The sequence below is a fragment of the Bos javanicus genome, chromosome 24 (assembly GCF_032452875.1).
Source record: "Bos javanicus breed banteng chromosome 24, ARS-OSU_banteng_1.0, whole genome shotgun sequence".
Taxonomy (NCBI): domain Eukaryota; kingdom Metazoa; phylum Chordata; class Mammalia; order Artiodactyla; family Bovidae; genus Bos; species Bos javanicus.
The window spans coordinates 58,691,375-58,718,844 of NC_083891.1; the positions used below are offsets into that span (position 1 = coordinate 58,691,375).

Genomic DNA, 27,470 nt, shown 5'->3' on the forward strand with positions numbered 1-27,470 from the left:
GCACTGTCCCCCCGCACACCCCTCTCCTATCTGGGAATAAGAACAAATGGACAGGGCTTCCCTGGCAGTCTAGTGGTGAAGAATCCTCCTGCCCATGCAGGGGACCCGGGTTCTCTCCCTGGTTGGGAAATATCCCACATGCCCTGGGGCAACCAAGCCTGTGCCCTGCAGCTACTGATCCGGTGCTGTGGAGGCCGAACTTCACGCACCACCGCAAGGAAGCGTAGCCCGGCTTACTGCAACTAGAGGACGCCCACCCTGCAGCAGTGGAGATCCAGTGCAGCCAAAACAAACAGATAAATCTTGAAGGAAAAAAAAGAACAAATGAACAAATGCTCACTCAATTTTTTTCCTTTGGCTCTGGCAGGTGGTTTTTCAGATTTTATTTGACTCCAGGGGCAACTGGAGACCCCCAAAAGCCTGAATTCTATCTTTGAACAATAAAAATCTGAGCACTCTGGTGGCAGTGTGGGCAATGGATAGAAAGGTTTCTAAGAAGAGACGAGCAAAAATTAGCATCAAAAACAGTCAGACTGGCTGCAGTGTGAACAGATGAAAGAGGAGCGGGTTGTGGAGGGGAGGCTGGGGACGAGCCCTGCGGCCCTGGCGAGGGGCTGGCCCAGAAGCAGAGATAACAGAAGAGCATCCGGCGTTCAGGAGGACTTCCTGCAGATTGGCTGCGAAGGTGCAACAGGGGGAGGGCTGAAGGGTGCGTCCCCCGCCTGGAGGCGCGTCTCAGGGTGGGGATGGCGCTCCGTGTGGACATTCCAAACCTGGAGGTTGAGTGGATGTTCTAAGAGTTCACTTTAAAAAAAAATCTTTTGTTATTCTCCTTTATTTATTTTAAAATCGTATTTATTTATTTTTGGCCAAGCTGCCTGGCATGTGGGGTCCTAATCCCCCACCAGGGATTGAACCCATGCCCCCCGCAGTGGAAACCTGGGGCTGAGCCCTGGGACCACCAGGGAAGTCCCCAGACCTCACTTCTGAACTGTACAAATTTCAAGTGTGAGAACGTGCCGGTGGGTGTGGGGAAGTTTTACACTGAAGTTTGCACTGTTGGTGGTATGGGGGGAATCTCCAAGAATGGTCTGCGGGAATGCTGGAGACGGAACCGGGGGAGAGGAGGGAGTCAGGGGGCTTGCATGGCCTCTTCCAAGAGCCGGAGCAGTGCAGGGAACCTGGGAAGGCGGAGAGAAAGATGGACACCCGCAGGATGGATGGGGCAGCGCTGATTCCCAAGGGTGCTCGCTCCAGCGTCCCCCTCTGTGCTTCCAAACTTTTCAATATGGAGGTTTATCATTTGAGGTTTTTTTTTTTTTTTGGCCATTCTGTGTGGCTTTCAGGATCTTAATTCCCTGACTAGGTATCGAACCCAAGCCCCCTGCAGTGGAAATGCAGAGTCCTAACCACTGGACAGCCAGGTTTATTGTAAAGATAAATATTTTTATAGAAAAAAAAATAAAAAAGAGAAAGAGGCAGAATTTAAAAGCCTAGTGTGTGTGTCTCTTCTGATTATGGTCTAACTTTTAAAAAAATTATTACTATCAAACAATGACTGTGATGAGTGAGGTGTAGAGTAAGAAGGTTTGGATTGCAGAGGCCACTTGTTTACTTATTAGTGCTGGGAATTTAGGCAACCACCTTCCCTTCCTTCAGCTTTGGTGTCCTCAACTGCTCTGCACCAGGGGTCCAGGGACTGGCAACCGTGGAGAACAAGCCTGTAAGGTCTGAGCTCAGGTGGAGTTTGACTGCAAAAGGGAAAGTGAAAGTGAAAGTTGATCAGTCGAATCCGACTCTATCCAGTCCATGGAACTCTCCAGGCCAGAATACTGGAGTGGGTAGCCTTTCCCTTCTCCAGGGGATCTTCCTAACCCAGGGATCGAACCCAGGTCTCGGGCATTGCAGACAGATTCTTTACCAGCTGAGCCACCAGGGAAGCAAAACTGGAAAGTAGACGGTGAACAAGCCGGTCAAGTAGACACAACCGATTTCCTGCTAGCTAGTCCCTCGGAGGATAGGGATGTGCGACTTTAGACAGGACGGTGAGGAGTGCTTCCTGAGAATAAAGCCTTTGTTGTGAGACTTGAATAGCCAGGAGGCTCTGGACAAGGACAGATAGGGAGGGAGCATTCTAGGCTTGGTAAAGGGCAAGGGCAAAGGCTCAGAAGCAGGAAGCAAACTGGGAGAGCTTGAGGAAGAAGGCCAGGGGAGCCCCACTCAGGGCAATCCAGGGCTGACAGCTCTGTAAGTGACACTGATCGTGGGTGCCTTAGTTTAGGTTGGCACGAATGAGGGCAACTGAGAGCTCAGCCTTCCTCCATTTCCAAGTCTGGGCGGTGGGAAACTGTATTCCCTACTAGAGGAAGCAACTGCTGGTTAGCCACACATCTGGATAACAATTCTGCTTGCACCAGTAATGCTCAGAGCTTCCGGATGCTCAATACACCTTCTAGTTCCGTATTGCCCTCCTGTTATCAATTGTGTCTCTGTTTTTAAAAATTTTGACCACACCCTGTGGCATGTGGGACCTTAGATCCCAATCAGAGATCGAACCCTTGCCGCCTGCATTAGAAGGCAGAGTCTCAACTACTGGACATCCGGGAAGTCCCACCAATGTCTTTGTTTTGCCTCTTTTGTCTCTTCTGGATCATAATCACCGTGCATTTCAGCTCTGCCTCTGCCCCATTCACAAGGTATAAGCTCTGGGTCAATTGTGTATGTATTATTGTTTTTAATCCTTTTTTGCTAAACCTACTGATTCTGGATATCCAGGTTTCTTTTGTCTTCTGATGGTAATTAAGAGGTCTGTTTTTCTCCCTTTCCCTACCTAGATTGTTTAAATTGTGAACTGTAACACTCAAACAGAAAAGTATACAAAATACAAATAATTTTTACTTAGCTGTTACTATATGGTAAAAATATTTCCATGTGTCACATAATTGCACAATAAGTTATAATCCACTTTCAATTACTCACTGCTAATTCATATTTATTTTATTTTCACTAGAGTGTAAGCTATTTGAGGTCAAGTACCATTTCTCAGGGCTTCCCTGGTGGCTCAGTGGTAAAGAATCCCCCTGCCAATGCAGGAGACCCAGGCTCGATCCCTGGAGTCGGGAAGACCCTCTGGAGAAGGAAATGACAACCCACACCAGTATGCTTGTCTGGGAAATCCCATGAACAGAAGAGCCTGGCAAGCTACAATCCATGGGGTTGCAAAAGAGTTGGACACTTAGCAACTAAACAATAACAACGGCAAATCATTTCTCAAGTGCCCTTTCATCCTCTCCATTAGTGCACAAACATTATCTGACAGGTTTGCTAAAATGTGTATCTCCAGGCTAGGGTCCTAGGGATTGTGGTTCACCAGCCTGAGGTCAGGCAGGTCTGCATTTTAAATAAACTCGTCAACTGATTCTGTGATTGTATTTGCACAGATTACACTCAGACAATCATTGCTTTTTAACTCTTACACAAGACTGAATTACTTTCCTACTAGCTACTCAGTGACAACCTAAAGATCATTTTGTTTATCATCAGATAGTCTGGGTTCTAATGAACTTAGACAGCATTTAGTAATAGCTTCTTCAACAAAATGCTCTAAGCTAGTTAGATTTATTTAGTTGTTGAAAAATCAGTAATTCTGTTAAAGAATACACAGGTCATCCTGACTTATTTCCGTCATTCTCCTGAGACTTGTTGGACTGTCCCACTGCCTATTTCTTACAGGTAAAAAAAAGTATAAACGTGCTTGATGATCATTATCTGTGATCATGAGTGGGGGTGTGCATCAGAAAAGAATTAATAAACAAAGGAGAATAAAATGAAGAAAACAGGAAATTGAAAAAAGCATTTGCTTTCGGCATTTTATAACGTGCTTATAAGTTGCACTAATAGGGATCATATTAACTTTCAAATTCCATCAAAGCCTTCCTTGAAATCGTGTTTGGCTTTGTGAGTGGGGAGCCCAGAGGTGGGGGGCGGTCTGTCACACCACCATTTTCAACTAAGACTGCACACTCAGGTACACGTCTTTCTGTAGCTGACAGATGTTTTAAACCTCTTCCCTCTGAAGTCTTTTTATTTCTTATCTATACTGCTTCTAACCTTTATTTCAAGCTGTTTCAATTCATCGTCACGATTACTAAGCTCCTTTTGGTTTGTCAGTGTGCAAATTGGATGGAAAAAATGTATATATAGACTTTTTTTTAAAGGCAGTTGATAAAAGGAGGTGTCAGGGCTTAAGCTGTGTCTCTCAAACAGACATGCTGAAGTCCTCATCCCCTGTTTCCCCCTCCCCCTCCAACCTCTGAATGTGGCTTCCTTTGGAAATAGGGACTTTGCCGATCTAAAATGAAGTCCTACTAGATTTAGGGTGAGCCGTAATCCAATGGTTGATGTTTGTGTAAGGAGAGGGAAATTTGGACACAGACACACAGGCGAGAAGTTCCCAAGAGAGAAGCAGAGATGGGGGTGATGCACCTACAGGCAAGTATCTCTGAGGACCCTTTCGATCAATTAGAAGAGGCGAGGAAGGAGAACTTCCCATAGAGGCTTCGGAGAGCACCACTCTGCCAGCACCAAATTGGACTTCAGAAGTACAGCCTCCAGAATTGCAAGGGAATATATTTCTATTGTTTTAAGCAACTCAATTGGGGGTGCACTGCTATGGCAGCTCTAGGAAACTAACATAGGTGAAAATGTCAATTACATTTATACTGAAAAATTTCAAGCCCTGCTCTAATAGAACTCGGTCCTATCCTAGTCAGGAAATGTGGGAATCTCAATAAAGACAGGCTTGAAAGAAGGGACTGTCTTTACTGACATTACCATCTTGTATAAGAATTATGATAATGTCTATCTTGATTGACGGCTTCCCTAGTGGCTCAGACAGTAAAGACTCTGCCTGCAATGCAGGAAAACTGGGTTTGATCCTTGGGTCGGGAAGATCCCCTGGAGAAGGGAATGATAACCCACTCCAGTTTTCTTGCCTGGAGAATCCCATGGACAGAGGAGCCTAGCGGGGGCTACAGTCCATGGGGTTGTCTGAGTGACTAAGCACCCATCTTGACCAGTCACACTGTCTCCGGTGTTATCTGGATTAATATAGCCATGCTGCAGCCAGAGTGAACTTTCTAGAATTTGATCACATATCTCACATGCTTAAAACCTTCTGTGGTGCCCCCATTGTCCCTGCAAAGATGTGCAAACTCCTCAGGTGGCTTCTCCCCCCACCCCCACCCCCTTCCACTGCTCTTCAGTCTCTGCATGGAGCATATTTCTTCCCTTTGGTCTCATTGCTTGGCCAACTCCTATTTGTGTCTTGGTCTCTATGGAGATGCCCTTTCTGCTTAATTGCCACCCCCCAGGAGGCCCCACAATCTGCCATAATTTCCCCGGCCTAGCCCTGATGTACATCTTTGGCACCTGCCCGTGTGTTTTCCTGCATCATCCTCCAGACTTGCTGATGATAGCCAAAGCCTGGAGGATCTGCATGAGCAGAGTTTAAGATGCAGAACCTCCACAGTCAGGTGTGCATTTGAACAAGATAGGTGATTCATATGCACATTGAATTTGTGTGGCACTTGTCTCTCTCAGAGGTAGGTTCCATGGGGCTAGGAGGCACTGTCTCCCCAGAAGGAGCACAGTGTCTGCCTTAAAATAGAGATGGAAATCAGTCTCTATTGATTAAGAGGAAAGGCATCAATTACTCGGGAAAGGCATCTCTGATGATCATCAGGCTGATTTCTTGCTAACAAACATGCTATACGGGGCGGGAGAGGGGGGAGTCCCCTTTTATTAGAATAAACAGGCTCAAGCCTACAATCCATTTTGTCCCAGGCTTCCTTTAAATCCCCCCTCATTCATCTCTCATATCTTTGTTGCCCGTCCAGTCTTATTTTCTGCATGAAACAGATGAATGATTATTTTATTAGTAATCATGTTTGCTATTTTCGGGTGTTTTTTTTTAAGAAAAAAAAATTAACCCTCTAAGTGACAACACAGTCATGGCCAGGTTTGCACTGTTATTTTGGAAACTTGTCCATGAAACCTAAAACAGGGTAATAGTTTAAAAAATTGTCTTTACCAGTCCTTTTCAAGAAAACATAATAGGGGATTCTAATGCTTCATGATAAATTATTATTTTGTCATTCTCTGGGTCCAAATAGTTAAGAAAGCCCTTTCACACACAGCTTCTGATTCTCTTAATAGAACATTAAATCTGAAAAAGAGTTTATGGACCATCAATTCCCTGGTGGCTCAGACAGTAAAGCAGCTGCCTGCAATGCTGGAGACCTGAGTTCAGTCCCTAGGTCGGGAAGATCCCTTGGAGAAAGGAATGGCCACCCACTCCAGTACTCTTCCGTGGAAAATTCCATGGATGGAGGAGCCTGGTAGGCTACTGTCCATGGGATTGCAAAGAGTCGGACACAACTGAGCAACTTCACTGGTTCAGAATCAAAATCTTAACAAGTTCTCCATAAATGGCTGACTTGACCCATCTCTGAAGCCCACCTCCCCCTCTTCCCTTTTCCTTCCTGGGAGTTAAGTTTGCAATTCCCTAAAAGCCACAAATTGCCTAAAGTTTGTATCTAGCATGGGTCACGTGGTCAACGATCTTTTATGATGATAATCTCAAAGGTCAAGAGGACACACTCTTTGCAGGTAAACAAGGTATGATTTGTTTTTCTTCTGTGGAAATGTACAGATTGCATTTCAGGGTGCTTAGTTTGATGAGAAGTTTACTCATTTATCCAAGCAGGAAGCTAATGGTATTCCTGAAGTAGTAAGCCTTGAGAGTGGTTTTGGGATATGCGTTCAAGACTTTCCAGGCAGAATCTCTGCTGGGCTTGCTGGGTTTCCTGTATCCTGTGGTGCTAACTATGGAATTTTGTCCACTCTTAGCCCTATGTTTACCACAGGCAAAACTAAGTTGCTGAAGATCGAGTAAGCTTTCTTTCTTGCTTCCACGGCATTGTCTATATTTCAGCAGGACCCAGTGACAAATAAATACCTGCAGTTTTTGTTGATTGAGTGACTCAAGGTAAATAAACAAGTTCACATGCCTACTGGGGCCAGATAATGTAAATGAGAAAAACAAACAGCAGGGGGGTGTGGCCAACGTGAGAACTCCCGCCTGTCGGGCGTCTCTCTGAGGGCAGTCTCTGCATCCTCTCCTAGCCCGCCCGCTCCTGCACTTTCGCACAAAGAATCTTGGGTTGTCAAGAGTTAATGATTTCCCAAAGGCCGCCAGAAACCCGAGCTTTTAATGCAATCTCTCAGTGTTTAAATGCTGGTAACTAATTCGAATTTTCACAAGACCAGTACTGTGAACCAAACCGAAAACTTCTAGGGAGTCACGCAGCTCTAAGCAACCAATTTGCAACCTCTGCATTATATAGATAATAAAAGATATATATATATATAAAATAAGTCTTTATGTATGTGCGTGCGTGCAAGTCGCTTCAGTCGTGTCCGACTTTTGCGACCCCATGGACTGAGCCCACCAGGATCCTCTGTCCAGTCCATGGAATTCTCCAGGCAAAAAAACTCCTGAGTGGGTTGCTATGCCCTCCTCCAGGGGATCTTCCTGACCCAGGGATCGAACCTGTGTCTCCTGTAGCTCCTGCATTGCAGGCAGATTGTTTACGGCTGAGCCACCGGGGAAGCCCCTCTATTTATATATAGCAACCCATTCAGGAGTTTTCTTGCCTGGAGAATTCCATGGACTGGACAGAGGATCCTGGTGGGCTACAGTCCATGGGGTCGCAAAGAGTCGGACACGACTGAAGCGACTTGCACGCACGCACATACATAAAGAAGACTTATTTTCTAAGAAACTGTGATTCCTTGGAAGGCCGCAGATGCGGGTAAGAAGTCCTGCTCTGGATGGTGCTGCCTGGGTTCAGACCCACCCTCTGCTCGCTGCCTGTGTGAGCTCAGCTCACTTCATCTTTATAAACCTTCAGTTTTCGCACCCGGAGAGTGGCCGCAATGGTGAGAATGTCCGCTTGACCGGGTTGTTCCGAGGACAGGATGAGGAAGTGTCTTCGGAAGCCCTCAGCGCCAAATTCTCAGAATCTGTTCTCTAGTACGAGTGACTGCTTCTCTTTATAATAATGGAATTATTCCCGGGCCAGCCAAACATCGGGCAAATACGTATTCCCAAATGCCTCATTTCTCCCCCCGGGGGAGTTTTTGAAAGCTGTCTACATAATGACCTACTATTTTTTTTTGTCGTTTTATTAAAGCGTCTGGAAGGAGGTATGAGACCGACCCAGGGGGAATACACTCTGCTTTTAAAACCTCTGTCCTCACCCAGGCAGAGAACAGCCACTTCCCTTCACCCGCTTTCCTTCTCCCCGCCCCCCCCAATGCATTTTCCAAACCCAAACAGGGTTTCCTCCCTTGCTCCAGGCTTTTTAGTTGGCAGTGAGCTTCTCAACCAGTTTCAGTTTCAGTTAAGCTTCTGGCAGCTTCTCTACTGTAATTAAGTGTTCTCATTTTTCCCTGAAAACGTCCCACACTCCTCGAGTTTGAACACTGTCCTTTCCCAAACCCTCAGGGGTTTGTTTACGAGAGTCTCCGATTGCCCGTTTATGATAAGGATGACGCTCCAGGCCTCCCCATCCCCAGCTGTTCGCGAGGACAACCCTTCCCGGCTCGCAGCTCAGAGACCCAGCCACGCCTGCAGCCGAGTCCTCGGTCCAGGAAGTAGTTTCGGGGCCGGGCCGGGTCTACCTCCCGCGCTGAGCCCGGCTCGCCACACGCCGCCTGGGTCCCCGCCCCCACGGCGCCGGGCCCGAGCCGGGGGCGGGGCCGGGTGCTTTGTGGGTCCTGGGGGGCGGGGCTGGGGGCGGGGCACGGGCGGGGCCAGCTGTGGGTTTCGCTACGTCACCGGGAAGTCCCCGTACGACTCGAGCGCGGGCTGCGGCGATCGCCAGTCCTGCCAGGTTCTCGAAGGCGCGCGGTTCAGTTTCTCCTGCTCTGTGCTGACCGTCGTCTCCGGCCCGTTCGCCCCGCTCGCGGCCCTCGTCCTGCAGACCCGAGGTGCTCGGGTTGCATCCCTGAGTTGCCCGGGTCGGCCGGCGGCCGTCTGCAGAGATGCCTGGAAGGAGGGCTCGTAAGAGCGCCCAGCCGAGCCCCACGCGGGTCCCGGCAGGTAGGGAGAGCTGGGGCCCGCGGAGATCCTGGCCGGGAAGGGGGTCGGGGTCGCGATCTCGGTCCGGGCAGGGGCAGCCCGTCGCCCCCGGGCCTAAGAGCCGGGCGGGACCCGCGCCCTGGCACGTGCTTTAGGGGCGCCTCCGGGACGCTGTTCGCGGGTTTAACCCGGGGCGGTGGGGATGGCTAGGGAAGGGGCGAGCCTTGCGATGGGGATGCTGCTGCGTTTGAGCGGCGGCCGAAAGCCGCCTCTCCTTCGCCTGCCTTTAGTTCGCGCTCGCCCTCCCTGGGGCCACGCGGAGAAAGTCATTGTCACGGCCGGGGGCGCCGCTGGCGTTCAGCGCTTCCCGAGACAGGCCCTTTTCCTCCGGGGTCCAGGACCTTTTGAGGACCCTTCTCCGTGTCTGACCGCTGTCCCCAGCCCCAGCAGCAACAAAAGTGATACTAATGCTTGATGCCGTCACAGTTCTGCAAAGGACGGATGGAGGGTTATGGAAGCCCCGAAAGGACCAACGAAGTCAGAAGCCTAGAAGGCCAGGCTTCTTAGTTAATTAGAAGTATACCATTTTGACAGTCGGTATTAGTTAAAGAAATGCCATAGAGAAAAACAGAAGATGGTCCACAGTGTTGTTTAATCCGTCCCTTCCTCCGCCCTTCCCCATCCATGTAACCCCAGTGAGTAACGTCAGGTCACCTCTCCTCCTCCCCGCTTTTATAAATCTTATCAAACAAAGCAGACATCTGCTAAGGAGCAGTAGCAAAGAAGTAAGACCGTGGGCTGGAAATCCGTGTGGGTCATACTGCTATTACATCAGACAGAATTGAGCCCCTTTTAAACTTAGTTTAATTTTATGGAGCCCCTGGGGCTTGCAAAGGAAGTGGTGCATGGCCAGTGTGGCCGTGGCGAAGTTGGCACAAGGCTGCTCTCCGGCTCTTGCTTCGGAGGGAAGAAGCTTTGTCCGTCTTCAGTGATGTCCAGGAGTTCTGGCTGTGTTGCAAGAATTTCATAACCTTCACCGTCCAACTTGGCCCCCTTTAATAAGGGACAGCAAAAAGGTCCCTCTTAAACTTGATTAGATGGTAAGACATTGAGATGTGAGGTATAACACTGTCTTAGTTTTACGTGAACAGCATAATGATTTGATATATGTTATCAATTGTTACATGATTACTGTAATAACTTTAGCTAAGGTCCATCACCACACATAGTTATGTTTTTAATTAATACATTTATAGATATAATAGAAAGATTAAGAAAACAACTCGGTGCTGTTTCCTTTTTTTTTTTTGATGAAAGGGATAATTTTTTCTGTTACAATTCAGGGCTTTCAAAACGGTAGCCTGGATGATAATTGTTTTTTTAGCATTGTGTTAGTATTTCTAAGTCAACTGAGAAGGACATGTCTTACTAAATACTTTTCCAAATGCCTGGTCCTATAGCCTATAAAGAAATATATCTTATGAAATTTATCAGGTGTCTTGTTAGGGATTAATAATTATTTTTTTTTTAGGAATTATGAAAATTTTACCCAGCTCTTGTAAAAAGAGAATTTGGTTATTTTGAGCCTAAATAGGGAATTTGCAAGGCCTGTTTACAAAGTAAATCAGTTTTTAATTTGTAGTTATAATGGTTTTTAATGATCATGAACATGATATTGAAATGTACCAAAAAGAAGCTGAATTGCTTTTCGAACTATCCAAGAAAATAATAATTATGGTCAGTATAGCTTTGGTGTTGATTTCATTTACTTTAGAAGTTTACTTAGAAATTAGATTATAAATATTACTTTCCCCTTATATTCAGTTTATTACAGTATATTAATCTTAAAAAATAGTAAACACGTAAACTAAACATTATTTGTTTTTTGCTTCACTTAACTCCATAGAGGCAGTGGATTGGTACAGATTGGGAAGAACTTGTTTTAAAATTTTAAGTTATTTTAGAAAATATGGACTTAACTTTAGAATAAGCTTTTATGAGTCTTTCATGAGAAAACTTGAAAGAGTTGTTTAAATAATGCATTTAGATTTACATATTATGAGGGCGTAATCTGAACTATGAATTATTGCCATTTACAAAATGAGTTGTACTTGAAAATAACATAAAAGAATTTAACTTTTCTTTCCCTAGCCAATCTTAAGTGAGAAAGAAAAGGATGAGATCACCTGAGGCTGTGAAACTCACTCACTCTTTGTGGTGTATGACATAAATGTCTATATTTGAAAGTAAGATAACATTACTTCATCCAGGATGTTCAAAAAAAAAAAAAAATCACAAGTTAAATGTCTTTATTTTTGCTTAATTATTTCTGTTGTTTATGAGTCACTGTATGTTAGTGTATGTCGTGTGTGTATAAGTTGCTTTTCTTTCTTTACATTCAGAAAACAAGTGTACGTAAAGTTAAGATAATGCTTTATGGGATAAATACTCAACTAGTCCTTGGGATGGGCATATTAACTCTTGCTGGTTGCGGTTTGCAACGTCAGTGTAACTTTGATATTTTGCTTTCCTTTTCAGATCCTGAAGTTGAATGTGCCATTCAGTTGAGGAGAATTGGAGACAAACTGAATTTCCGGCAGAAACTTGTGAATCTGATATCCAAACTCCTCCGCTCAGGAACTTGACTTAAGACGCTTTCGAATGAGGAGACTCCTTTCAAAGGAATATTCCCCAGTAGGTACAAATTTCATCAATTGGAGGAGAGACTGCCTGGTAATGGAGAAGAATGTGAAGGGACTCTCAGTTGGTTTTGAACGCTCTTGGAAATGAAGATGGATACATCACACATAAATTTCTGTCGGAGGTTTGCCAGAAGTTGTTGTTGGGGATTCGAGAACATTAAAAATCCACTTTTTATTTTAAAACAAGAATGGAGGAGCTTTGGACATATGGAATCAATTCTTTATACATCTTGGTTTTGTTTAGAGACTTGTTCTAGTATTTTTGCTGAAGGTTGCTGCCCAGTGTAAGAGGAGCTGACAAATGATTATCGACTCTGGTCAGGGGCTGGGAAACAGAATGTATACTGCATGTTTGTTTCTCCTTTTGGGTGACAATGGCAGAACGATGTGTAACCTTTGGTTTATGTATATTACTTTGTTAAGAGTAAAATTTTTTTTTGAGAACACTGAATGTGATAGTGAATGTTAATTTCATAGGTCACTACAAAATATAAACTAATTTGAAAGTTTCTTTTGAGTTAAGATGTATTGTTGTTTCTGTTCAGAAGATCTTTTACTAAGTGTGTTCCAATGAGCCTTACCCTGGGAAGTGATATACTTTGAAAAAATTTGAAGTGTTAACTTGGTGCCAGTGAAATTCTTGCAGAAAAGAAAAAGAATCATGGGGACTTTGCATAACTCGGAATAATTTAAAAAGCGATAGATTTTTTTAACTGCTGTAATTAAAACTTGGTAAGATGAATATTCTAATATAACTGCTGATAAAAAAATGAATATTTTTAAAGAAGTTTCTAAAATCTGTAAAATGTCCTTTCTTATACTCAGTGTATATTGTATAAGAGTGATCTTTTAAGAGAGATTAAGCATGTTTTCATAATTGAGATACATACATGTATTTTTCAAAAGGAACAGATTGCTCATCCAGAATGAAAATCCCATTTACATACATATGCATAACTTCATCTGCTATATATATATTATCTGTATATCTATCTATATATAGTGTTAGAGTAATAGGTATATTCTGAGACGGGCTTCATGAATTGCTGTTTTCAATTATTAAAAGGCCAGGCTATCAAACAAAACTCCACAAATATATAAAAAAAGAAATAATACTGTCAAGATTGAATTTCAGCAGGAATAATCTTATTTATTTTACTTATTTATCATTAAACTATTTTTTTCTTTCATTTGATAATAAAGTTGCATTTTGGAATTTTGAGGCAAGGGTTTCATAACTACTTGAACTCTTACTGGAAGAATGTTTTAATATAGGCTGTAGTCACTTTAGATGAAAAATTACCTCAGCATGTTTTTTCTTCAGTATTAAAGCTGTTAGTTTATTTAGTTGCAAAGACTTTTTTTGAGGGGGAGAGGGAAGCATCTGCCTAGAGGAGAATGTTTTGACTTGGATATTTATGGTCTATAACTATATTTATACATATATACAATTAAAATTTGATACTGTAGCTGTAACCTATTAAATAATTAAAAAATTACCTATTAAATAACCTATTAAAAATTACTTTTCTGTGTGTTTATTTTTCATCGTGAGAGCTACTGAGTGTTCATTGTGAAAGCAAAATATTTTAAGTAACCTCCATCAGCAGTTAGCTTTTGACCAAACCACCTCTGTCCCAGTACTGTGGTGGGAGTGGGCGCTACGGGACATTTGGCATGATTTCTGCTCTCTAGAGACTTATGCGTTAATTGGGAAAGGAAGCAGTGAAAAATAGGAAATGAATGCCAGGCATAGGTCTCGGGTGCTGCCGAGTGCCGCAGACGGATGCCTGGAGGCGGCGGAGACTCAGGCCTCACTTGGAGGTTTGGTGAGGCCGGGTCCCTGGCTGCTCCTGGTCTTCCTGCCGGCAGGGGCTTAGGTGCTGTTTCTGCTGCCTCCCGCCGCCTGGCCCTGTGCCGCAGGTATTGCATCATCTGCAGCTAGTCATGTGCTGAAGGAGGTGTGACCCAAGTGGCCTTCCTGTTTGAGTGGGAGAGCTCAAAAGATACTCATTTCTTGCCTTTTGTCTCAGAGCCGCCTCTCCGACCCACTCATGCCCACTTGAGTCTGCTGAGGTCCTGGGATGTGAATCGCCTCCCTCAGATGGGGAGAGAGGAAGGGCTGTGGGGGAAGGTGGCTGGCGGAGCTGATGGCTGCAGAACTGGGGAGGGCAGGGGGCCCTGACTCCATAAAAGGCAGGGCCCGTGTTTGATGGCATGAGCATTATTCCCTGCTGCTGCTGCTGCTACTTAAGTCGCTTCAGTCGTGTTTGACTCTGCGATCCCATAGACGGCAGCCTACCAGGCTCCCTCGTCCCTGGGATTCTCCAGGCAAGGACACTGGAGTGGGTTACCATTTCCTTCTCCAATGCATAAAAGTGAAAAGTGAAAGTGAAGTCGTTCAGTCGTGTCCAACTCCTAGGGACCCCATGGACTGCAGCCTACCAGGCTCCTCTGTCCATGGGATTTTCCAGGCAAGAGTACTGGAGTGGGTTGCCATTGCCTTCTCCATTATTCCCTGAGAACTCTCATTTTTTAAAAACTTCATGTTAGAGTATAGCCAATTAATGTGACAGTTTCAAGTGCACAGCAGACAGACTCAGTCATATGTATATGTGTATCCTTTCTCCCCCAAACTCCCCCCATCCAGGCTGCCACATAACATTGAGCAGAGTTCCCTGTGCTCCACAGCAGGTCCTTGTTGGTTATCCATTTTAAATACAGCAGTGTGTACATGTGGATCTCAAATTCCTTATCCCCTCCCTCATAAGTTCATTCTCTGTGAGTCTATTTGAGAACTCTATTTTTTTTTTTTGAGAACTCTATTTAAATGTCAAAAAAGTTCCCATGATGTTCACATAATTGTATCTATTGACAAACAAGTAGCTACTATGTTAAAAAATACTTTTTGATTTGCACTTAGATTTAAAAGAAAACCTCAGTAGTCTATATTTGGAAAGCATCTATGTATCTGTCATCTATCCTGTATCTATGAATGAGACAAGTTCTTCATCTATCCTCTATCCTGTATCTATGAATGAGACAAGTTCTTCATCTATCATCTATCCTGTATCTGTGAATGAGATAAGTTCCTTATCTGTCGTCTATCCTGTATCTAGGAAAGTGACAAGTTCTTCATCTGTCATTTATCCTGTATCTATGAATGAGACAAGTTCTTCAGTCTAAGGATGCTGGGCCCTGTGATTATGGGTTTTAATCCCTTGCAATAACTGCCCACATACATACACCACACTGGGCAGGAACAGCATAAATGGTGAGAATTCTGTCAAACTCCTCACGCCTTTGTCAGAGGGGAAGATCCCCAGAAGATACACCTTGAAAAGAGAACAGTGACCAAGAGTGAGGCTGCGCAAAGGGAACCCCACTTTGGAATGCTGGAGCCGGACTCTTCGAGGCAGGAGTCTGAGAGTCTGCTGAGCTGTGTAACTGAGGCAGCCTGTCTGAGTCAGAGTTGCTCCTCTGAATTCAGAGACCCTGATCGTCAAGGTCCCTTGTGGTGTGAAACAGAACATGGGGTGACAAAGACGCCTAAAGAAGGCCTTGCATCACACTTCCTACTCGCCCCTTTATTTCAGACAGGATTCAGAGAGAACTGAAGGGCTTGTGAGAAGTAAAAGCATGGATGTAAAACGCCAAACCATCCCAAAACAAAACCAAAAAAAGAACCAACTACCACGAAGACTCTTCTCCCCAACATTGATGGTAAGTCCTGGAGGAAGTCGTGCAGGGACTTCTCAGACTCGTAAATGATTTCTGGGAAATGAGAATTGCCCGTGAATCCTGGCTTCCCCGATGGTGACCTCACTCCGTCAGGCCTGCTTCTTATATGAGGCTGGAAATAGCTGAGGGCCACCTGACAGGACACACCTGGCCGTGGAATCACCTGAGTCTTCTTACGTAATAGGTCATGGTTCAAAAGCAAAACGGTTGTCAGTGCAACGCAGGCGCTAGCAGGAGCGTCTCTTTTGAGGACTTTCAGAAACTGCTTACTTCCCTGGCGGCTGGGATTTCGCCTTCCAGGGTGGGGATTGGGGAGGTGGGGTGTATGGGCTGGATCCCTGATTGGGGGTGCCGGTGTGGGGCTGGGATTCCAAATGCACTACAGCCAAGAGGTCGAGGCATGGAACAGAAGCAGTTCTGTGCATGGGTTCAATAAAGGCTTTAAAAAATTGTCCACATCCAAAAAAAAAAAAATCTTAAAAAAACAAATTTGCTTTAACAAATTTATAGTGTGATGGTCATACCTACCTACTGTCTTCTTCCAAACTGGCCGCTTTTTAGAAAACCAAATGTCAGAAAATTAATGAGAGTTGTAGATGGAGATTTGGATTCCTTTGCTTAGAAGCCTGGGTCTCACACCGCCTCCTAGTCTTGTCCACTTTGAGATTGCATGTCACACAGAGCCTGGGCTGGGGTTTGGGTTGAAAATAGAATAAACAAGCAAAAATAAAACAAACAAAAAAACCTTGGTACTCTAGTGTTTTAGAAAAAAGGCTTTTCTCCTTTTTGTCATGCTCTCTCACTAACAGTCTCTGATGGAGCTTCTGAGATTTGTTTCCAACTTCACATCTTTACCCAGCTATTTTCAAAACCACAAAGTTCCTTTGCCCACAAGTGTCACTGGCTTCTGACATTGGAGTCAGTCGGTTGTTTCAGCACTTACTCTTTGGGGAACTCTGGATAAATGACTTGACCTCTGTTTTCCTCTAAAATGGTGTAAAATGCACCCATTTCAAACCATCTTGAAAATCAGATGAGGTGAGAAAGTGTCTGACTTCTGACTCACTCACGCTCTGAGTGTCCTTAACTGCACTGTCATGACAGAGGGTTAGGTATTAGCTTCTTTACCAAGCTGTGGAAAATCTTGTGCAATTAATTAGACTAAAATGAAAGCTTTTGAAGGCAGGCAGTAGGGCAGTGTGGAACTGGAGAGGCAGTGGCCGTTTCTCCCTTAATGAGGGCACTGCTTTTAATCTGTGACCTGTTAGTGATGGCAGAACATTTATTGCCACCTCCTTCGTGTTAGGTTTCACGAATACTATTGAATTGCCTGAAGCCCCTTGAACATTTTCATATAAAAATTCACGTCTTGATTTACACAATACTATCTCAAGAAACAGGAAGAAGAACTGGTCTGGTTAGCTTGGACTAGATTTGGATAAGGCTGTGTTCAGTGGCAGTAGGGGGGCGTAGTGGGGGGTGGGGAGGGCAGTTGTCTCATCAGGACAGAAGGAAAGACCTGCCTTTAGGGAACTTGAGTGGCATCCACCCCAGGGTTTCCATAGGGCTCCTCTGAGTCTATCCTCCTGTGGACAAAACTTCAAGATCAATACCATTAACATTTTTATTTATTTATTTTTTACTTATTATTTTACTGCATGGTACTGGGAATCTTTGTGGCATCATGCAGGCTCTTTCAACACTCTCCTTGGTGCATGGGATCCTAGTTCTCCAACGAGGGAGCCAACCTGTGTCCCCTACATTGTGAGGTGGATTCTTAACCACTGGACCCTCAGGGAAGTTCCAAGTTAAATAACCATTTACGGATCACCCATGAGGAGCTCAGCATTTTAGAAACGATGGTTTTACTGTTTCACTTAGTGCTTATAATTTGGAAAGCATGATCATCTTCCTTATTCTATAGGGAAGGGAATAGCCTCTGGGAACCAGTCATCTCCCCAGAGTCAATTGGCCAAAGAGCGGAAGACAGGATTTGAACCCATGCCTCTGTCACCTCCGGAGAAGGCAATGGCACCCCACTCCAGTACTCTTGCCTGGAAAATCCCATGGAAGGAGAAGCCTGGTGGGCTGCAGTCCATGGGGTCGCTAAGAGTCGGACACGACTGAGCGACTTCCCTTTCACTTTTCACTTCCATGCATTGGAGAAGGAAATGGCAACCCACTCCAATGTTCTTGCCTGGAGAATCCCAGGGACGGCAGAGCCTGGTGGGCTGCCGTCTATGGGGTCCGCAGAGAGTCGGACACGACTGAAGCGACTTAGCAGCAGTAGCAGCAGCAGCTCTGTCACCTCAAAGCTCCCCTCTCCTGCCCCCAGAACAGGGCCGCTTCCCACGGGGGGACAAGGGAGAGTCCTCATTCCGGAGCAAAGCTAAGGGTTCCCCAGCCAGGGATTCTACCCCTGGGTTTTCCTGAGGGTTGCAGGTTGATTATTAACCCAGCTGATGAAGGAGACATCCCGGTAAGGGTAGCAGCAGCTGGGATTCCTCTCGAGCAGCCGGACAGCCATGACCCCCACCTCCAGCGATGGACTCGAAGCCTCCGGAGGCTGGAAGCTGGCTCAGGTTATCCCGGAAACCCGGGGGCCCGCGGGGAGGCCGAGGCCCGCCGCGCCCCGGGGAGGGGTTCTGGGTCAAGTGCGCAAGGAATTCTGAAAGATCCGCTCCCCGCCGGCTCGCCTGCTCCCAGCCAGCGCCCAAACAGCACCTCCTGAGACAGGCCCGCAGGGCTATTCTCAATGGGAAAGAAAGGGATTTGAAGAATGCAGGCAAAACAGCAGTGTGGCTGCCCTATTTCAGAAAGTCAGGCAGGAATTAGGAAGGTAGAAGAGATCGGTGCCCCCATAAAACAAACAAACAAACCCCGAACAATAGAGAAGGTAGAAATGACCGAGCCCGCCTTTTGCGTGATTCATCTGGACTTGTGCTGAATGAGAGGCAGGGAGCGCTGGGTGGCTGTGTGGGCTATGACACCCTCTGGTTTTACTGTTTAGTGATTCCCAGATCATCAGTCTTCAGGAAACACACGTGTGTCAGTTCATCAGAGAGCAGAGCAGAGGAGGAAAAACGTCCCATTTTTGGGGGGGGGGGGAGATATTTGCAATACAATACAGCACCTGTAATGAAAGTGAGAAAAAGTCTCCTTTTTTCTTTTTGAAGTTTTTATGCGTGTCACATCAAAAAGGGCAGATTTCTGAGAATTGGCAAATCAAGAGTAAAATTTTTGTTTAACTTTCAAAATGTGGTTATAGAAGAATATGAGGAAGTCAGGCGTATGCTTCACAGATGGCTCCTTGGGGCCCTGGGAAAGTACCAGCCAGGATGATAAATCTGGGCTTTTCTTCCAGATTTTAATGAACATCAGGAGGAAGAAGTGTGATAACGTGCTCTAGGTGTGGCTTACTTGTAAACCACACTTTTCTAAGAATAAGCTGGTACAATGACAAGTGTATATTTCTATATTTTGAGAAACATACTCTACTATAATCTTCAACCCATTACAGTTATATTGGAATTCTCTCCATGATAAACATTCCCGAAGGGACACAGCCACTGGCCCCCTTTATCGTTATGTTTTACTATTCCATTCCTGAAGACTATGGAGTGTTCCTTGGTCCCAGTTTGCTTGGGTCTTCCTGGTTTTAAAACTGAAAATCTCATGTCCTGGGAGTGGTCTCTGCTGCTGCTGCTGCTAAGTTGCTTCAGTCGTGTCCGACTCTGTGCAACCCCATAGATGGCAGCCCACCAGGCTCCCCTGTCCCTGGGATTCTCCAGGCAAGAACACTGGAGTGGGTTGCCATTTCCTTCTCCAATGCAGGAAAGTGAAAAGTGAAAGTGAAGTCGCCCAGTCATGTCCAACTCCTAGGGACCCCATGGACTTCAGCCTGCCAGGCTCCTCTGTACATGGGATTTTCCAGGCAAGAGTATTGGAGTGGGGTGCCATTGCCTTCTCCAGGGAGTGGCCTCAGTTCTAGGAAAACCCAGGGCAGTTGGTCACCCTTCTGTGGTTGTAATGTGCTTGCAAGTGCACTTTTAGCCCATTTAACGCTGAGGACCTCCACCTAAATAAACCATACCCCACTTCTTTTTTCCACTTTTGGCTCGTTTGTGAGAAAGGGGTAGTCATAACTCCCAGCCCCTTGGAATCACAAAGTTCATAAGGGGATGAATTGTGAATTGTGAAGGAGATTGTGAATGCAAAGCTCTCGGCCTGGCAGTTACTAAGCTCCCAATAAATGGCTCCTAAAAAAAAAAAAAAACCACGTCTGGGGGATGATAAAGAGTTTATGAAAGCTGAATGTTATCATGATTTTATTAAGATTTTTTAAGTACCTGCTTAGTGAAGAGATGGAGAAAACGTCCTCCCTGACTTATGGACTTCACAGTTGAGTCGAGGACAAAGATGAGCAAAACCAGATAAAACATCGACAAATGGCCCAGAATTAATAGTTATAAGCTGTGTGAACTTCTTCACTAGAGAAAAGGAAAATGTTGGGTCGGGTCAATTTGTGTGGTGTTTTTTTTTCCCCCAAAAATTGTATTCAAGTCTTTATTTGAGTTCTAGTCACAGCAGTAAAATCAGAAAAACAAAACCAAAAAGAGTTATAAAGGAGGAAAATTGTCATTTATTTGCAGATAATATGACTGTCATTAGAGAAGATACAAGACAATCTAAATGTAAACCATTAAAATGAACAAGACTAAAGAAGTTGCCTGGATATAGCATCACAGCACATAAATCTATTTTGTATATCAGACATACGTTTTTAACACAATTGAAAAATAGGGGTAATTTATACGGCAAAAGAAATAGTAAAGAGAAAAAAAAGTTCAGAAAGAGTGCAGGATTGTGATGGATGAAGTTTTTAAACTTTTGAGGGACTTCTCTGGCAGCACAGTGGTTGAGACTTCACCTTCCAATGTGGGGGATGTGGCTTTCATCCCTGTTTGGGGGGCTAAGATCCCATGTCCCTCTCAGCCAGAAAACCAAAGCACAGACCAGAAACAATATTGTAACAAATTCAATGAAGACTTTAAAAATGGTCCACATTAAAAAAAAATCTTGAAAATATACTAAACACTTCTGAAAACCATTCAAGAAAATTGAATGAAATGATGAATTGAATTTTCATTCCTTTGCAAAATTTTTATAGATCCAGTGCAATTTTAGTCACAATGTACATGGAAGGGCAAAGCCCCAAAGTAGACAGATGAATATCCCCAATGAATTGTTGTTTGGAATAAAAAGTGAGTCCTGGAACTACCAAAAAGCGAGACATGATAACTTGATAGTAATTATGTCGGTATATTGTTGGTAGAGGTACAGACCCATTGATAGGTCAGGTATTTTTTATTTCAGATAAAGAAGGATGTTGGTGAGCAGATGAGTTATTTATTGAGCAAATTATTTCACAATTAAAACCCCCAGAGACTCATAAATCTTAACAGGAGGTCTATCAAGTTATCACTGGGATTCTTCCTGGGTTGGTTTCCTAAAACTCACTCTATTTCTGTCGTTTTGAAATCTGCCTGCCCTCTCCACACTTTCATAGATGCTGTTTCTTAAAGGTCACTAGCAATTGCCACATCCCACGGCCTCTCTTTATATTGCATCACGTCCAACCTCTGAGCCTCACCTCCTCCTTCAAACTTATGTAAAGTCTTCTCAACCCTGAGCAAGTTCCTCTTTCCTCTTGGTTTTTAAATGTCACTTTCCCAAGGTTCTGCTTTTATCATGTTCTCTAAGAGTGGTGACCTCATGTGCCCCCTTGAAGCCAACTGATTTCCAGTTTTCATCTCCATCTGGCTTCTTCCTCTGGGCACCAGCTTGACTCTGTCCCCCAGCCAGATTTCCTGACTTTCTAGGATTTGTTTACAATTTTTATTAATTTTGGATTCCCTTCCTCCTCATCTTGGCTACTCAAAGCTCTGTTATCCTTCAAGGCCAATGTCAAAAGCCATTTCCTCAAGAAGTATTTTCAGATTCCCCAATCAGAAATGACAGTCTATCTTTTATGTGCCCATAGCACATTTTTCTTATCATGATGCAACACTGATTTCATTCACATTTATGTTAATTTTATATCTGCTTCTCCAAGTTGATTATAAGCTCCTACAGGTGGAACACAGATCGCATTTATTTTTCAATCCCCTGTGTCACTTAGCAAAATGGCATTCATTCACTTGCTCATTCATTCATTTACTCATTCATCCATAAGATAATTTTGATCATATATGCTAACCACTACATTTGACACTACAGATATAAGACAAAATAACCACGAACACATATCTCTTTGGTGGGAAGACCAAGGCAAAACCAGAAAACTACAATTAATCCTTTATGTACTGGGCCAAGAGGTGAGCACAAAGTGTTGAGGGAGCTCTGAGACTCACAAAGTGTACGTGTGTGCGTGTGTGAGTGCATGTGCGTGCACGTGTGAGTGTGAGTGTGTGTGCGTGTGTGTGCGTGCATGTGAGTGTGAGAGTGTGTGTGTGCACGTGTGTGTGTGTACGTGTGTGCGTGTGTGAGTGCATGTGCATGCACGTGTGAGTGTGAGTGAGTGTGTGTGAGTGTGTGTGCGTGCATGTGAGTGTGAGAGTGTGTGTGTGCACGTGTGTGTGTGTGCATGTGTGTGTGCGTGCGTGCATGTGAGTGTGAGTGTGTGTGACTGTATGTGTGTGCACGTGCATGTGTGCACGTGTGTGTGTGTGAGTGAGTGTGTGTGAGTGTGTGTGCGTGTGAGAGTGTGTGTGAGTGTGTGTGTGTGTGAGTGAGTGTGTGTGTGGCAGGAGGTATTGAAGTCTTCTTGGAGTAGATGTTGCCTGAGATGAGTGTATAAGTTATACATGTCTGTGTAACAAATGACCCTCAAATTTAGAAACGTTGATGGGCTTGAAAAAGGACAGAAATGGTATGGACCTAACAGAAGCAGAAGATATTAAGAAGAGATGGCAAGAATACACAGAAGAACTATGCAAAAAGATCTTCACGACCCAGATAATCACGATGGTGTGATCACTGACTTAGAGCCAGACATCCTGGAATGTGAAGTCAAGTGGGCCTTAGAAAGCATCGCTACGAACAAAGCTAGTGGAGGTGATGCAATTCCAGTTGAGCTATTTCAGATCCTGAAAGATGATGCCATGAAAGTGCTGCACTCAATATGCCAGCAAATTTGGAAAACTCAGCAGTGGCCACAGGACTGGAAAAGGTCAGTTTTCATTCCAATCCCAAAGAAAGGCAATGCCAAAGAATGCTCAAACTACCGCACAATTGCACTCATCTCACACGCTGGTAAAGTAATGCTCAAAATTCTCCAAGTCAGGCTTCAGCAATATGTGAACCATGAACTTCCAGATGTTCAAGCTGGTTTTAGAAAAGGCAGAGGAACCAGAGATCAAATTGCCAACATCCGCTGAATCATGGAAAAAGCAAGAGAGTTCCAGAAAAGAATCTATTTCTGCTTTATTGACTATGCCAAAGCCCTTGACTGTGTGGCTCACAATAAACTGTGGAAAATTCTGAAAGAGATGGGAATACCAGACCACCTCACCTGCCTCTTGAGAAATTTGTATGCAGGTCAGGAAGCAACAGTTAGAACTGGACATGGAACAACAGACTGGTTCCAAATAGGAAAAGGAGTACGTCAAGGCTGTATATTGTAACCCTGTTTATTTAACTTATATGCAGAGTACATCATGAGAAATGCTGGGCTGGAAGAAGCACAAGCTGGAATCAAGATTGCCAGGAGAAATATCCATAACCTCAGATATGCAGATGACACCACCCTTATGGCAGAAAGTGAAGAGGAACTAAAGAGCCTCTTGATGAAAGTGAAAGTGGAGAGTGAAAAAGTTCACTTAAAGCTCAACATTCAGAAAACGAAGATCATGGCATCTGGTCCCATCACTTCATGGGAAATAGATGGGGAAACAGTGGAGACAGTGTCAGACTTTGTTTTTTAGGGCTCCAAAATCACTGAGGATGGTGACTGCAGCCATGAAATTAAAAGACACTTACTCCTTGGAAGGAAAGTTATGACCATATTCAAAAGCATATTGAGAAGCAGAGACATTACTTTGCCAACAAAGTTTCGTCTAGTCAAGGCTATGGTTTTCCCTGTGGTCATGTATCGATGTGAGAGTTGGACTGTGAAGAAGGCTGGGCACCTAAGAATTGATGCTTTTGGACTGTGGTGTTGGAGAAGACTCTTGGACTGCAAGGAGAAGTCCCTTGGACTGCAAGGAGATCCAACCAGTCCATTCTGAAGGAGATCAGCCCTGGGATTCCTTTGGAAGGAATGATGCTGAAGCTGAAACTCCAGTACTTTGGCCACCTTATGCGAAGAGTTGACTCATTGGAAAAGACTCTGATGCTGGGAGGGATTGGGTGCAGGAGGAGAAGGGGACGACAGAGGATGAGATGGCTGGATGGCATCACTGACTCGATGGACATGAGTCTGAGTGAACTCCGGGAGTTGATGATGGACAGGGAGGCCTGGCGTGCTGCGATTCATGGGGTCGAAAAGAGTCGGACATGACTGAGTGACTGAACTGAACTGAAAAACCCAAGAATTGGTGATTTTTTGAAATCTGTTTTTAAAGACTGTTCATCACTGCAATAACTCTTAAAGAATACATGAAATAGTTCACTTCTCTAAGAGCAAACAGGGCTTCCCTGGTGGCTCAGATGGTAAAGAATCTGCCTGCAATGAGGGAGACCTGGGTTTGACTCCTGGTTCAGGAAGATCTCCTGGAGAAGGGAATGACAACCCACTCCACTATTCTTGCTTGGAGAATCCCATGGACAGAGGAGCCTGGTGGACTGTAGTCCATGGGGTTGCCAAGAGTTGGACACAACTGAGCAATGAACCCTTTCAGGAGCAAACAAGAATAAATGTATGATGAACCAGGGCCTGGGGGCCCCACGGGTGTGTGACTTGAGATGCTTCTGGCGTGCCTTTCGAGAACTGCCTATAGGCTTCTGGTGGATTCTGCCTTTGCGCAGTGTGTGACAGCTTGGCTGGCTCCTGTGGCTTTTCTCCACCCCTCCTTCTGCCATTATGCCAGCAGAAAGAATCGGCACAAAAGAGGCCACTTCATAGCTTCCAGTGGCCTGCAGTGGGAGAGGGGGAGTCCGAGCAACCCCCACCCCCACCCCAGGGAGGTGGGAAGATAGGAGACGATGAGGTTGGGCATCTAAAGTCAACCTGAAGAATGAGCCAGCTTCTGAGGCCTGTCGATTCCCTCCTGAAAAACGGGCCACAGTTGTTGGGTGACTCAGCAGGGCAATCAGCAGGAAGTATCTTTTTCTTGTTGTTTTTTTTGTAATGGGCTCAGTGAAGGGAACAAACAAACAGGTACGTTAACAGAATTGACAACGATTTCAACTTCTTATGTCATATATGGAAATGGCTTTCATTGTTTAACTAGCTACCCCCACAGACAAAAAGTCTAATGACCCACACTTGTCTGCTTTTCTCTGCACACTGGTTTTGTAGAAGCCAGGGGTCTCTTTGCCATCAAATAGGTAACTCAAAACTGGACAGAGGCTCAGATAAGACCTTGCCCCTAGCTGATTGTTCCGACACCCAGAAACACACACGGATTCCCCTTTGTCATTTATCTCACTGCAGACAGGAAAGCTGGGTGTGGGGTGCTGTGGATCTGCTCAGGCACAGGGCCCCGTGGGACTTCAAATTGCCCTTCTGGCAGCTGGGATGACTCAGAGCGGCTCTCCAGCCAGCACTTCGGGGCCTGGCAGGGTGGGGCCGTGTGTAGCTGAGCTCCAGAGACCTCCCCAGTTGTTTTATTTTAAGCCACAGGGTCTTACAGTAACAGGTTCATAGAAACTGCATTGCTGGCTAGGCAGTGGGAGGGATTAAATACTGTTTCTCGTCCCCGTTTTAATAATAGTTTACCCTTTCCCATTGCTTCCTGTGTGCCAGCTCCCGCATTAAGCACCTTGTAAGTATCATTTCACTTAATCCTTCCAACAACTTTCAGGGCTAAGAGTGATTAGCCCCACTTTTTTTTTTTAAATAAGAGAGAGATGGAAGGTTTGGAAGTCTGCCCAGTCGGAAGACTAGACCCAGAGGTAGAGACAGAACCCAGATCCATCTGACTCCAAAGCCCACATCCCTGGTCTTCAGGGTAGATCTGCTCGTAACCTCTCCCTGTGGGGAATTAATTCCGTGAGCACTGTGAGAAGGCAGATGCTTTACTGAGCACTTCAGAGAATATAAACGCTGGGACATGTGGTCCCTGTTATCTGGGAGTCACTGGACTCTGGAAGAGCCTCTCAGGGACATCGGGAAATGTTCACTTTAGTCTCAGTTCTGTCTGTCACCTGAGGGGTGATCCTGGCTGATTTATTTAGTCCAGGATTCCTTTTCTCGTTCAGCTCTAAGATGGAGATAACAGCACAATTGTGAATCTAGACAGGGAAAGGCAGAGGATGGTGTGTTGAAAAGTAACAGGTTCTTGGAAAAGTGCAGCTTCGTTCATCTCTCACAAGATATCTGGCTTTTTTCTGAGAAGGAAATGGCAACTGACTCCAGTGTTCTTGCCTGGAAAATCTCATGGAGCCTGGCAGGCTACAGTCCATGGGGTCACAAAGAGTCGGACACGACTGAGCAACCAAACAACCTGGTTTTTAACTGGGCAGGTCCTGAAGCAAAGTGTGCTCAGGCAAACTCGACTGTCTTGACACCCCCAAGGAACCTCCCTTCTCTTCCACCTCATGTTCTGTCTCTCCACTCGCAATTCCGTCAGCTGGGCCATCTGATTATGCCCCTTCTCTGTCCTCCCACAGTCAGGACCACCGTCATTCCTCATCTGGATCATTGTCACTGTCTTCTGATGGGTCCCCGGTGTCTGCCCTGGCTTGTCTCTCTAGACTCAGCTTGACTCTCACCTTGTCAGGGAAGTCTTCTGTGAGTATCCTTTTAAAACTTGCATCGTCACTTGTTAGACCCTAATCCTGCTCTATCCCTCTTCACCACTTTATATAAACGTGTTGATTTGCTGGGTTTGATACCCACTTTAGCATGGGGGGCCCCTCAGGGGAAGGGGCCACGGCCTTCCTGTGTCTGCTGTATAACCAGGACCCAGGGCCCCGCAGGTGACAGCTACTACCTCCATTCACCCCTGTCAGTTCATTGCCAACACAGTCTGCTTTTTTTTTTAAATTGAAGTAAACTTGACACATAATGTCATATAAGTTACAGGTGTACAATATAGTGATTTACAATTTTTAAAGGTTATACTCCACTTAGAGTTATAAAATTCTGGCTATAATACAGGAGACTTGGGTTTGATCCCTGGGTTGGGAAGATCCCCTGGAGAAGGGAAAGGCTACCCACTCCAGTATTCTGACCTGGAGAATTCCACGGACTATATAGTCCATGGGGTTGCAAAGAGTCAGATACAACTGAGCGACTTTCACTTTCACAGATTAAATATTTTGACAGGAAGATAATAATGTAACTGAAAAATATCTTCATCTAACACAGTACATTATTTTATATTTGTGTTTACTATTATCTACTGAATTTACTTTGCTTTCACTTGAAAGCATTGGTTATACTCCCTGCACGGGACAATATATCCTGGTAGTTTCTTTTACCTGTTTGTACTTCTTGGTCTCTTATCCCTGTGATTGCCCTTCCCTCTCTCCACTGGTAACCGCCAGTTTGTTCTCTGTGTCTGGGAGTCTCTTTCTTTCTTGTTGTAGTCACTAGTTTGTTGTATCGGTCTGCTGTTCTTAAATTACATTTAAAAAATTCATTTATTTACTTATAACTGTGCTGAGTGTTCATTGCTGCTCAGGCTTTTTCCTCTAGCTGCGGTGAGCGGTGGCTT

At 45.0% G+C, this 27,470-nt stretch overlaps 1 protein-coding gene across 1 annotated transcript; it reads left to right on the forward strand.

The window, feature by feature from the left end:
- Positions 1 to 8,957: 8,957 nt before the first annotated feature.
- On the forward strand, positions 8,958 to 13,372 carry PMAIP1 (phorbol-12-myristate-13-acetate-induced protein 1). Its single transcript, XM_061400349.1, has 2 exons — positions 8,958 to 9,166; positions 11,684 to 13,372. Exons 1-2 carry the CDS (start codon positions 9,109 to 9,111, stop codon positions 11,788 to 11,790), a joined length of 165 nt encoding a protein of 54 aa, XP_061256333.1. The 5' UTR covers positions 8,958 to 9,108; the 3' UTR covers positions 11,791 to 13,372.
- The last annotated feature ends 14,098 nt before the right edge of the window (positions 13,373 to 27,470 follow it).